The sequence below is a fragment of the Daktulosphaira vitifoliae genome, unplaced genomic scaffold (genome assembly GCF_025091365.1).
Source record: "Daktulosphaira vitifoliae isolate Bord-2020 unplaced genomic scaffold, ASM2509136v1 Scaffold_1, whole genome shotgun sequence".
Lineage (NCBI taxonomy): Eukaryota > Metazoa > Arthropoda > Insecta > Hemiptera > Phylloxeridae > Daktulosphaira > Daktulosphaira vitifoliae.
The window spans coordinates 4,945,596-4,960,006 of NW_026099572.1; the positions used below are offsets into that span (position 1 = coordinate 4,945,596).

Here is a 14,411-nt window from a genome sequence, read left to right on the forward strand (position 1 = left end):
TTGAATGAGAGTGATAAGTAATAATTACCTTATCTAATTTCTTATCATGGTATTAATGCCAAGTTTGTAATGTATACACACAATCATCATATGTATACACAGTAATCATGAAAAGATAGCGTTTTCTTCTGTCTTTATTGAATAAGGATATTGCTATACATATTCCTTTTGAAATCTCTTTGTGACATAAGTAATCTAAATATTACTGCTTTTATTCAAAGTTTTTGCTTTTAGTGGTATATACCCCTACTTTTAAGAAATACATTCACTTTTATTAAAACTTATTCTTAAATTAAAACTTGAAATATAAAAATAGTTGATTAAAAATGTATATTTTTCTAGTATTGGTTAGTTTGGTGAATAATCTTAATGAAGCTGAAGAAACTTCTTCGAGTGAGTTTTCAATTACTCTATTTTAAATGTGGAGTTTTGAAGTGTAAGTTTTTTTTTTAGATAGGTATTATTTAGAACAATTTTTTGAAAAATTATTTTGAATTTTTGCATAAGATGCTTTTAAGGCTGTATGTAAAAATCAAATAAAAGTAAAAAAGTACATTTACAAACTCCAATAAATCATACAAGTAAATGAGTATGTTTTGTTAATTATAACGTAACAATAGGTACCAATTAATTTTGGTATATTTGTATATATATTTATATGTATCCTAAATTATTTTGGTTGAGCCGAATCATTCAAATAATCATGATGAGGTGTTGTGATTTGTTTGTGTTTGGGCGCATGCGAGATAATCAGCTGTGTACTACTTCGGATCGGTTCATGGACAGCATTTGTGTGTACACCCACCCCGCTCTTTTTCTATTTTGAACGTCATTTCCACTGCTCACCGTCTATATTGTCGCTTTATGATATATTCTGATTCGAATTGTTCTTAATAATTTCCGGCACTGGGTAGTAAAATTTGTTAACCCTTACTTTTGAAGCTAGCCGGATGTCACCATCGGACCGCCGGATCAAACACCGGACGGTTTGTCGGGAAATAGCCATAGTCGGAACTGGCTGCACTATTTCCCGCCCGTAGCGAAAGTTTTTTTTTAGTTATGTGCGCTACAACTATTGTGTGTTTTATTTTTTATATATATATTTTTTTCGTGAGTGTTCACTAATTTTGTATAGANTTTTTTTCGTGAGTGTTCACTAATTTTGTATAGATGTGATTTTTTTTATTTTGGCGTCGGCTGAACCTGTCTTCAGTTTCTGAGCACTTTGGGGTTGGTAATGTACATTTAATTATTATGTTTTGAGCCAGATTTTTTTTTTAGCGCCGTGCCATAAGCACGTGTGGCAATTTTTTTTATTAATCTTTTGTAGGTCCCTCAACATGGTAGGCATGTTACAATACTACCTACCATGTTTATTTATTTAATTATTTAACGCCAACGGAAGTTTACAAGAATAATATTATGATAACATAAATATATAACATAATTTAATAAAAATGTCTGGTGCATCAATGAGACCATCAAGGAGAGCATCGATAAATGAACGGTTTAATAAGATTAAAAGCGATTCTGTACTCTTTCAATACGGAATTGATCTTTAGCTAAATAAGGATGCCACATAACCGTTCCGTATTCTAAAATAGAGTGAACGAGTGAGAGATAGAGGGAACGTAAACATTGTTAGTATGTCGTTTTAAAAATCCTAAAACTTTTAAGGCTTTGCCTACCATAAAGTTAATATGAACGTCAAAAGATAGCGAAGGAGCCAGGTGGAATCCTAGGTCAGTTACTTGAAATACACGCTCTAACATGGTACTATCTAAGGAGAGGAGTATAAAAGAGGAGCGCGCTTCCTGGTAAATGTCGTAATATAACATATACTTATATTAAGCGAGAGGCCAACCCGATTAATCCAGCAAACAAAGAAATTGAGATCTGTTTGCAATAACAAACAATTAGAGGAAGAAGCTACTATTATAAAATTTTTCATGTCATCTGCAAATAAGAGGACGTTAAACGTAAAAAAAAAATAATAATCAATTATAATTTGACTAATATACATTTTAAAGATGTAATGTAAAGTTCCAGCGTTTCCGACTAAACAACTTGTTATGAATTTTTTATCAAAATACGATCGTTGTCAATAAACTACTATGTAAACTATGTAGAAAAATACAGATTGGTTCTTCGTCATTTTATTTTAAATTTAAATTCTCTGAACTATATTTTGGTATTGACTTTTATGAAATTTTTCAAAAAGAACAAAACGTATTTCTTTAAAAGTACATTTTTTTCGTTTTTCTCGGATATGAAATAATTATACTTAAAGTATAGGGAGAAATTGATAAGAATATTATCGTCTTATAATCTGAATTCGTATTTCCTAGTGCGTAAATTCAACTTCTTAGCAAAGTTTTAATTATTCAAATGATCTATGCAGTGCTAATTAAGTATAGTTGGTATTTACAACGTATAAAATATTGAGATAAAGTAGATTTACGTGTCCGTAGTGTAATATTGAAAACAGTACGGTTGAATTATAAAAGTGTAACAAATAAAAAGAAATTAACGGAATGAGTTGTCAAAGAAAGAAAAGTGAAAGGAATTAATAATAATTTTAAGTTACTTCTGTTCCCTATCCCAACCGTTCTTTCTTATTCTTGTTTATTATGTGATTTTCATTAGTTTTGTTTATTGAAATAAAAAATACAGTCACTAATCTGTGCCTTCTATGCCTTTCAAATAATCTCTTTAATATACGCGTTGTTTGATTATGCATTTTTGCAAACACACTTATACATGTTTTTTGTCTTATAATGTACTCCTGTTATATATATTTTAATTTTATACTTTAAATATTATAATTGTACGAAGTAGGACGCTGTGGCCGAGTCGGTAATGCGGTAGTGCTTGACACGCACTGCCTCGGGTTCGAAACTTGGCTTCATTTGCCGAACAAGAGATTAGTTGTGTAATTGGAGTCGCCATCCCACTCTCCGGCGACGGACTAACCATCCGTCTCCGAGTATAAATGGTTAAGAACACCTCCTCTTAGGGGGCTATAAAAAAAAAAAAATTGTACGTAGTTCCCTATCAATGTTTTCCAAAACTCATCCTGGTGTTACCAAAGTAGGATTAAAAAATATGTTTATTTATATTTAAAAGTGGGTTCCTACGATTGGTGTACTTGTCAAGTATACCAATAATTGTAGTAAAAAAACTTTAATATGAATAAGAAATTTTTTCAAACGAGAGGACACTACAGTGATGGGGTCCTTGATATTCATTGAAGTTATTGATTCTAAATGAAATAAAAACCAAAAGAGTTAAATATTTTTTTCTAACTTAAAAACTTTTGTAAGGTATTTTAAAATCAAATAAAATACAAAATCGAAAATTTTGTATTTTCGTAATTTTGTATTATAAAATCGAGCCATTTTCATCATGAAGACAAAATAAGTCCGACATTTTTTTTTCCATAATAAAGCATATTACATAAGCTTTAATTTAAGATATATATAATAGTGTCAGTATTTCCTGAAAATTTTCAAAAATTAAGCAAAAAAAGTTAATTATTTGTGAATAAGTTGTAATTTTGGATCCCGCCCTGTAGACAGGTAAAGGGTTAGATTTATAAAAAAAATATATGAAATGGTAGGTAAATACCTCATATAACTATAAAAAAAATTATATTGATTTGATCATTTTTTAAAAAATTATGACAGTTTTTAGTAAAAAAAAATTGAAAAAATGTTGAAACTTAGCGATTTTTAAATATGTGATTTATTTTGAGATTTCCCTCATTTACGGGGAACGAGAGAAATGTTTTCAATTTTTGAGGGTAATGTCTTTGACTAGATACAATTTGTGATCTTTGATGTATCGTTGAAAGAAATCGGTTCAGTGAGAGATGAGAAAAAGTAGTAACAGACACAAAAAAAAAAGCACATCATAGTAAATTTAATATCTTCAATACCTCAANGTGAGAGATGAGAAAAGTAGTAAAAGACACAAAAAAAAGGACATCATAGTAATTTTAATCTTCAATACTTCAACTTCGCATCGAAGCTAAAAATTTGTTGATTTTATATGGAAAAAATAAATATATATAATGTATTTAGTAATTACTGAAACGGGTTTCTAGTATTCTTATTGTAACAATTGACTGAATCCTTACTTACTCTGTATATATTATATAAAAATTTAAACTTAAATAATTTTACTTATTAAATTTGAAATTTTTAAAATGATATTTTATACTTTCCTAATGGCAACATTGATTAGATGATTTTACTTTATTTATGTATGTATGACAATTAGTTCTTGTATAAAATAATATAGTACAAAACAAAATATAATAATAATTTTAAAAATCTTATATTTTTTTTTTAGAAGACATAACTAATGACAAAGTTTGTATAATTTGTCATGAAGAAAAAACATCAGTTTCTTTTAATAACTGTGTACACAAAATGTGTAATTCATGTGCAAATGGAGTACTTCATAATTATTATAAAAAATGCCCTATATGCAAAAAGATAAATACTATAATTATTGGTATTCGTAAGTACCTAATCGTATAAATTAATAAATTTGTATCAACAAGGGCCTGATATTTTTGTAAAATATGAACAATTTTATTAAAGGGTTACATTTTTTGCTGTAAAAAAATTTGATGTTATTTATTACTAATTAATAAACACAGTAAAAGAATTTAGATTTTTGTATTTAATGTAATTACATTGATCATTAAAGTCTTTGTTAGAAAAACTTAGTTTTATTCTGATAACTGTAAATATAAATTGTCATATTTGTTCATTACATATTCAGTATTAATTAATAATATTAATAAAATAATATTTAATATACATTTTTTTCGGCATTTTCAAGAGAAACCGAAACTGATTATTTTTCAAAACCGAGTTCGAAAACTAAAATAGTCATGTTTTAAAGCTGGTTTTCAAACATTAACCAAAACCGCAAAAATATAGAACGATTTCAGTCTCTTATAATAAATGTAGTTATAGAAATTAATTCAAACTGACTTTCAAAATTTGACAGAAATTTACTTAAAATTCTTATTTTTTTACTTAAAAATATTATTGTATGTTTTTTATCACAACAAAATCAATAAATGACAACATACAATTAATGCTTTTACACGTAGTATTACTTAATATTAGTAGGGTCGTATTTATGTGGGGTCATTGAATATACGATTCTAGGTTTGTGGAAATCATTGAAGTAAATATTAGCCATTTGTTAACCTTTAAAATTTCAAATTTAAGCGTTGATTTTTTTTTCTGAAATGATAAAAAATAAATAAATAAAGTTTCATCAATATTTTTAAATTTGATATTCTGAACTTCACAATTTCTGACGGCTCTACTTAATTTTTATGAATGTATTAATAATACATGGATAATTTTAGAACCAGATACTGATAATATTTGTTATACTTGTGGAAATGAACCACTGACAGTAGACATTGATTGTAAAAATAATCACAAAATGGGTAATAATTGTGCTTATAGAGCGCTTAATGTCTTAAATATTCGCTATGTTTGTCCATACTGCAATTTAAAAAACAGAGGTTACAAAAATCTCCGTAAGTATAATTGATATTTACATAGTTATAGCAACAAAATACACATTACATATGTATATATATATATAGTGTCTGTCGCCACTTTTTCTCAGCCAACCGAAATCTTTCAACGACACGTCAAAAGATCTAAAATAGTATCTAGTAGAAGATATAACACTTAAAAATTAAACAAATTTCGCTCGTTCCCTATAAATGGGGGAAATCTCACACTTTTTTTTCAAATTGAAATTTTTTTTTAATTTTGAAGGACAATGTCTTCAACTAAATACGATTTTAGATCTTTTGACGTATCGTTGAAATATTTCGGTTGGTTGAGAAAGAGTGGTAACATACATAAAAAAAAGGCATAATAGTAAAATAATATTATTCAGCTTCGCATAGAAGCTAAAAAAAAATAAACTATAGCATGGTGGGGTCGCAGCACAGTGTGGACGTGCCATGATTGGGACAAGTATAAAAAATATATGACAGTGAATAAAATCACTAAAAAAAAAACACATCTTAGTAAAATTAATTCTTAGTAAAATCTCAGCTTCACATTATTCCTAAAATTAATCAAAAAAATAAACTTTTATCAAATTATTATTGATTTTTAATATTTTAAAAATAATCCGTGCAAAATTTAAATTTAAAATGTAATTTTTAAATTATTTTTTTGATCCTTTAAAGTTGATTTTTATGAAAATTTAAAAATGTTAAACTTTTAAGCACTATTTTAGGTCAACTTGCAATTTAGAATTTATATCATCATAGATGATTTTATGTGGAATAAAAAATTGTTCTTTTTTTATATTGGTATGTGATTAGAAAATTATATAATTACTAGTAACAGTAAATTTATAAGAAAAGATCAAAATATCGTTAAAAATACTATTTTTTTGTATTTTTATTGTAATAAAACATCTAAATAGAAGTCTTAGAAATCATTTCTATGTAATTCTTGGTGGTTAAATAGATGCTACAATTAAATTATTCAAAACTAAATTAATTTATTAAATATTGAATAATTATTGAATAATTATAATTATTTATTAATGCATTGATATACTGCACATATTATATTCTGCTTGTTTACACTGATTAGGTGATATATTTAGTCTATGTATTATTTATTAAACACTATATACAGATTTGCATCGAAGTGTTTTTTATGATAGTGATTTTAAAATCTGTCAGATATCAACTATGTTATGTCCTCCCTGTGCTGGTTATTTTATAATGAAATTATATCAATTGTATCTGGTGGATATAAGATTGATGTTATCTATACAAACCTTTGAAAAACATTTGACACATTAAATCATGATATTTTGGTGGACAATTGATAAAAAACCGGTGTTACTGACTCTATTTTATCTTGGTTTTCATCTTACCATAGTGGTAGATAATAGCAAGTAAAAATTGTTGACTCTTTATCATCAATATTTATGAATGACCCAAACTAATATTTTTCGTCATGCACGTTGCTTACCTTTTGCTTATGATGTAAAATTGTTTATACAAATAAAATTTATTAATGACTGTTTAAATTTCCAAGATGATTTATATAGGTTTCATATTTGGTGTACTAGTAATGGTCTTCAATTAAACATAGCCAAATGCTTCTTTTATATAACTTTTTGTTGCAATCGTAGTAACGAAAGTTTTCTATATAATATTGAAGGCATTGATTTAACTATTGTACTGCTTATTAAAGACTTAGACATATTGTTTTCTTTTGATTTGTAATTTAATGAGCACGTTACTTATATTTATAATAAAGTTTTACACACTTTCTTTAAAAAGTAATTGTTCTGAATTTACTAATCCTCTATGCTCTTATGTTCCTATTGTTATCTTACGTAATAGTTCACTATTCTACATTTCTTTACATAAGTAAAATTATAGTAATTTTTCACTGGTTAACCGTATGCTAATAAATTACAATTCAGTTTGCTATAAATTAGATTTTTTGTTATGAAGTTATGAATATTTTAAAATATCGACTGGAAGTGAAGAGTGGGTGCTGCTATTTTTATTGCTAGACATTTCTCTGTCCAACTCCTCCTACCTAGCTATAAAAATGTAAATGACTTTTTAAAACTGGTCTTAAAGTTGTTATCGACAAAACATTTACTTAAATACATCAATTTCTATTTTATAAGCAATTTAAATATGTACGTTGCCATTTAAAAAAAAAGTTGACACTTCTATAGAATACAAGATGTGAAGATAAAAAATATTTTATAACAGATAAATGGAGATATACATGTAACTAACAAAACCCGATTTTTTAAAAACAAATTATTATTTTAAAAGAAATTGAGGCGCTAGTATTAAAATAATCACCCTAAAATAAATGAATACATGATACCAAGTCCAAGTTGATGTCATAGGTGATCGTCTTATTCTCATGCTAGCCCTGTCTCTGAGTGATAATACAACTTGGATTATGAATATTAACTATAATGTTATTATAAAACTTTTAATGTTTTTTTATTAAAAATCTTTAAAATATTTTTTTTAGATGAACCTAAAACTTCTCCAAGTAAGAGCATACATGTTTTATAAATATTTTTTAACTTGTAAACAAATTTTCTTTATACTTTGTACGACGTTAGAATCAATTGGATCATTAAATAAAACAAACGATTAATTGATTTAATATATCAAAAATCATTTAAAAGTGTTCAACAACAAAGAGACGTAGGTTACTTTGAAAAAATTGTCAACTATTGTGATGAATCGTATGGCGAATACATGACATTTCCGTTATCGCAAAATTATTATTAAATGATTTGAATGTACTTTAAAATTATTTTTTGAGGTCTTTGACAAATATCGTCTAAAGCTTTGTATTAATAAGCACTTGCTAATTTTTGTCTCGTAATTATAGGATCAGAATAAGGGCGACATGTATATTCTACAAGACATATTAAAACTAATTTACAATAGAGTTAAATATAATCAATTCTACTAAAAATTTAAAAAATTACCTTTTAGATCAATAATTTTATCAAGCTCAGTCACACGAATAGTACTCTTGCAAAATAACACCAACTTTGATATCCGTTTTTACTCCTTTGTATGCAAAACCAAATTAAAATTGTTCAAGGTTTCAGCCATAACAGAGGGACTTGTTACCCACTGCCCAGGGAAACATTGGACAGTGATCTAGTAGCCGAACCAAGCAACAATAGTACTCGTTGACGGAGCTACTAGGTTTTGATTAAAAAAAAAACAAATATTTATAAAAATGAGGGATAAGTATGAAGAGAAAAAGAACATAGGCCATGTATAATATAATAATATTTTTATTTTATTAAAAATGTTTATATGTATCATTTCAACATCATTAGATATATATATAATATATATTATATATATATATTAGTGTGTCCCTTATTTTGAAAATTTTGGAAATTCTTCGGACTCACTCTACAAATTTGTGTGTATAACATATTATGTTACAGTGTGTATGTTACATATAAAAAGTGGCTACAAAAAATTTCAGGCTGGTCAGATAAGTTTAAACCGTGCCGACTTGGGGTTGAAAATCGGCCAAAAGGGGTACTTTTTTAGTTTTTAACAATTCACTCATAAATTAGCGCTTTCACAAAAAAAAAAATTTCAAAACTAAATTGTAGATCTAATTGTTTTGTATAAATTAAGTCCTTAAAGTTTTTCTTTTAAATCCATTAGTTTTTGAAAAATGTCAAAATAATAATATTTCGTAAAATTGCCAAAATTGGCATATTTAAGAATATTTCATCATATATGATGAACCATATGTGATACGACCTAATGTTTCTTGCAAATATTATTTAAAATTAAATTTTACTCAACCGTAAATACTTATAGATGCATCATGATTTTACAAATTTTAATTGACTAAAAAATAATTAAATTATTTATTTTCGACTGGTATGAAAAACTAAATTATACAGAAAACACGTTAAATCATATAAAATCTGCATCGATTATTTTGAAGTTATAAAATTATAATAATATATCAACAAGATTACCCCAGAGTGGCGCTAAGTAATTAACACTTCAGGTTTGGCGAACCTGGCACCCCGAGCTCTGCGCTGGCCTTTACTGATTGGCTAAGTCTGGTTCTCCAGGTTGGGGTTTGGAAACGGGTTAACAACCCGTCGCTGTAAAAAATCTCTACTGTTAAGTAACTAAAACTAAAGCTTCGGGACAGAGATTTGGAAAGAACACAATGGAAACGCCCCGGAGAACAAGGATTTCGGATTAAATCATGGAATGTAAGATCTATATTTAAAGTAAAAGCTCTTGATACACTAGTCGATGCAATAAATATATAGATTATAGATAGGTATAAAATGAATATTGTAGCGTTACAAGAAACGAGATTCAAGGTTAAAGATGTCTACCAGCAGATATGACACTATTCTATAGTGGTATAGCGACTAATAAGCATGAAAATGGCGTGGTTTTTCTCGTGTGCAATAGTCTAATACCATAGATTAAGCAATTTAAGGCCATTATATTAAATTGTTATAGCGAGATATGAACGCTCAAGTGGGAAAAGAAAATGCATACAAAGCGACGATTGGAAAACATAGTCAACACGACTGAAGCAATGTTAACGGAATAAAATTAATTAATTTTGCAATAAGTAAAAATATGGTGATAAGCAGTACAGGATTCCCGGGGAAAAATTTTCTTTAAGAAACGTGGTTTTTACTAGGAAGCATATTTAGTAGCCAAATTGATCATGTTCTCATAGAAAATAAATAGAAGACGATTATAAAAAACGCCAAAGGAGTAGACGCAGACACAGACTATTACTTGATCTTGATTGACTTCACAGTAAAGATGTTTATAGAATGAAAAAATAAATAAAAACACCCGGAAAATACAACGTGGATAAATTAAAAAATGAAGAAATGTTACAGACATTTCAAGAAATAGTAACAAATATATCAGGAAGAAGAGAGGAAAGTGATAATGAACAGATAAGGAAGTCATGGAAAGTAATAAAGATCTCAATAACGGAGTTCGCAGAAAAAGTCATTCAACTCGCACAAAGAAAGATTGCAAGCAAAGAAATGGTTTAATTATAATTGTCAGAAAGGAATCAGGGAACGTAATAAAGCCAGAATCAACGCAATCCATACACCTATTTCCGGAAACATACGGGATTTCGAGAACAAGCGAAGAGAACTAACTACAATAATAATAAAATAAAATAAAATAGCGGAAAAAGAACGATTAGAGTAGATTGAAAACTTCAAACACAATCCCAGAGATTCTTCAAACGTTGCAAAACATTTAAAAATGGATTCATACCAACTATACAGATGATTGAAGATAATAATGGTGCTCTAATTACAAGAACGAAAAATATTGCTGAAGAATTTAGAATGTACTTTGAAAAATTCCTTAACAGAAACTCAACAACGGAAGTAGGGAAACAAGACGACACCATACATTACGCAGCAGAACCAGAAATATTGAATTCGAGTAGAAAAGTATCTTTAGAAAAGATACAGTATGCTATTCAGACTATAAAAAAAATTAGTCACCATGAGATAAAAAAATTGTAGCTGAATTATTGAAGATAGGAGGACAAAAACTAACAAAGGAAAATATACTACAGGACTAAAATGAATCATTGAAATGTCCAATTTTCAAAAACGGTAACCGAAATAAAGTAGTAGAGGATTATTACTGCTGAACACTGCGTATAAGTTATTATCATTAATAATACTTTATAGTATTAAATAAAATTAAAACTATATTAAAAATATTATTAATTTACAAACTAAAAAATATTAAATTCAAAAAGCCACAAAAAATTGCCGAAAAAATCTCGGATACGTATTTTGGAATTATAAACCGTTATAAACCTTTAACATATACACAGATAGTTTGTGTTAAATATAGTTTTAATTTTATTTAATTAATTAGCTACAAGTGATCAATTTTTATTATATAAATACTTAAAGATTGCAAATTTATACAGATGAGATAGTAGGTAACTACCAAAGCGGATTCAGAAAAAATGAATCAATTATTGATCATATATTTGTCATAAGATAGATTATGCAAAAAAGTCTCGAGTTCGCGAAAGATGTACATATGTTTTTTTGTAGATTACAAACAAACCTATAAGACGAAAACTATGGAAAATTCTTAAACCCGTTGATTTACCAACTAAATTAATCAACATGATAAAACTGTGTAAAACAAATACCAGCAGCCGAGTCAAGGTGAACAACGAGATATCATCTTCGTTTTTAATAGTAGATTGAAGCAGGGGATGCGATGTCACCAATGCATTTAAATATGACAATGGAGCGTGTAATAAGAAAGATACCTGAGACAATAAATCTTGACAAAGGAAATGTCTTACTAGTATATGTAGACGTTATAGTGGTTATTGGGAATTTGCGGGAAGGTATTCAGAATACTGTTGAAGAACTGATAAAGATAGAAAAAGATATTAGTTTGAAAATCAACAGAGAAAAACCTAAATACATGATGGTAGAAAAATGAAGTGTGACAATATTAATCTCCAGATATGAAATAACACCTTTGATCAAGTACAATAGGTCGGTTCTTCCTTTGTTTAATGGAAAAGTCCATTAAGACTTATTTAGACCCATTAGTTTCCAACTGATGGGTCTAATTTTGATTTAAATTTAAGCTACCGGTCTATAGATCTCAATGTAATTGTTGATTATTTAAATTCTATGGATTCTCATGCCAAGACCGGCCCTGATGGTATACCATCTACGTTTTTAAAATCTTGTAGCGCAGTATTTGCACAATCGCTTCATTTAATTTTCAATAAATCAATAAGTTTGGTTTAAACATATTGCCATAAATTATAGACCAATTTCCAATTCGATTGAAAAATAAATTCGTATGTATAGAACATAAAATGTTTAATAGTTTCCGAAAAATATAGTGTCTCATATTTAAAGATTTACCTGTATGTTATATTGATAATTAAGTGTAAATCCAAAAATATAAATCCGATAAACTTCGAATGAGTTTTAAAAACTTATAGTCTTGACAATATTTTATAAAAATAGTTCAAAGGCTATACTTCAATGTGAGCGCTATTATTCGTTGGACGGAAAAAACCCATTCTTCCTTACCTATTTTTTAATATCAAAATCAGTCAATTTTGTTTTTTTTAATTACTACAACTTTCTAAAAATTGAATGATAGAAATAAACAATTTGTATCTTTTTGAGTGAAAATTCTTTGGTAATAGATGTAGACCACTAATTCCTGCTTACAATATATAGTTAAATGAATAAGTAGTTAATATTTTTATGATGCAGGTGAAGTCGAAATATGTGTATGTAAATCTGAACCCGTTACGCATATATTAATGCCTTGTTATCATCGTATTGGAAGTATATGTTCATACTATATACCTGAACCTAAAAAACACTGTTATATATGTCGAAGAGAAATTGTGAAATGTTTAACTATAGGTACGTTTTTGTATTAGATTATTATTTTTTAATTAAATAACTATCTAGTTGAAGACATTGTCCTTAAAGATTAAAAATTTTCCCTCGTTCCCTGAAAATGAAAGAAATCTCCTAAAATTTTATAATTTATAAAATCGGTAAATTTCGTCTTTTTTTAAATTTTAGTTTCGATGGGAAGCTGAGAAGGCATTGATTTTATCATGATTTTTTTTAACTTTTAATTATTGTGTCTGTTACAACTTTTTCTCAGCTATCACTAGACCGATTTTGTCAAAAATGTGTCTAAAGATCACAAATAGAATCTAGTTGAAGACATTACCATCAAAATTAAAAATTTTTCTTCGTTTCCCGTAAATGGTGGAAATCCCTTCATAAATTAAGATTTTTAAAATTGTAAAATGTCGAAATTTTATGTAAATTTGCTTAAAAAAATTATCATAACTTATTGAAAAATAAAAAATCAAATTAATTTTTTGATTTTGAAAATTTAGTCATTTTCCTTTCATTTGATATCATTTTTTTGAAAATCTGACACTTAACCTGTTTACAAAGGGGGATACAAAATAACAACTTTTTTACAAATGTCAACTTTTATAACTTAACTTTAGAAAATGTTCCAAAAATATAGCGTCCTTTAAATATACTAAATTAAAGCTTATGTTACGAACAATAAATTGAAAAAAAAAATTTGTCCGGACGACTTATTGTCTATGTGCAAATCGTTGCCGTAGTTTAAAAACATGCAATTTTGGTGTTAAAATTTACGATTTCATATTTTATTTTTTCAACTTTAAATTACTATTACTTTTCGAAAAATGTATGGATAAATACAATTTGAAAAATTGCATCAATCATGAAAATTTTATAATTTCAACTTTTAACTGTTAAAACTTTTTGAAAATTGTATGGATCAACACAATTTTTTTCTTCTAAATAGTACATAAATAATACAGACCACTTTCATCTGTCATAATTTTTTTTTATATGGGACACGCGGGGTTCAAATCTTGAAATATTCGAGTAAAAAGTAGAACTTTTTCAAATTAAGTTTTGAAAATGTTCCGGAAATATTGTGTCTTTTGAACATATGTTAAATTTAAGTTTATGTTACATACTATAAGTTAAAAAAAAAATTATCCCAACGACTTATCTTCTTTGTGCAAATGATCATCGAAGTTGAGTAAAAAAATGAGTTAATTTTGCTTATAGAATAATCCAAATGAAAAATTTGAAAACAGTGTGAAATGTTGATTTAGAAAAGTATATTTTAGTTTACGATGAAAATTACTTGTAGACAAATACATTTATTCATAATTAACCAATAATTTTTTTTTTAAGAGCACAAGCTCTTTAATTTGTATAAACGTTTATCATAAAAGTAG

At 27.3% G+C, this 14,411-nt stretch overlaps 1 protein-coding gene across 1 annotated transcript in view; it reads left to right on the forward strand.

The window, feature by feature from the left end:
• LOC126895929 (uncharacterized) overlaps positions 1 to 13,029 on the forward strand; it is a gene marked incomplete at its 3' end in the record, with an annotated part of 21,045 nt that extends 8,016 nt beyond the window's left edge. Inside the window, 5 exon segments of the mRNA XM_050668272.1 lie at positions 343 to 393; positions 4,354 to 4,524; positions 5,393 to 5,569; positions 8,076 to 8,096; positions 12,874 to 13,029. Of these exon segments, the coding sequence (XP_050524229.1) occupies positions 343 to 393; positions 4,354 to 4,524; positions 5,393 to 5,569; positions 8,076 to 8,096; positions 12,874 to 13,029 (576 nt within the window).
• Positions 13,030 to 14,411: the final 1,382 nt, after the last annotated feature.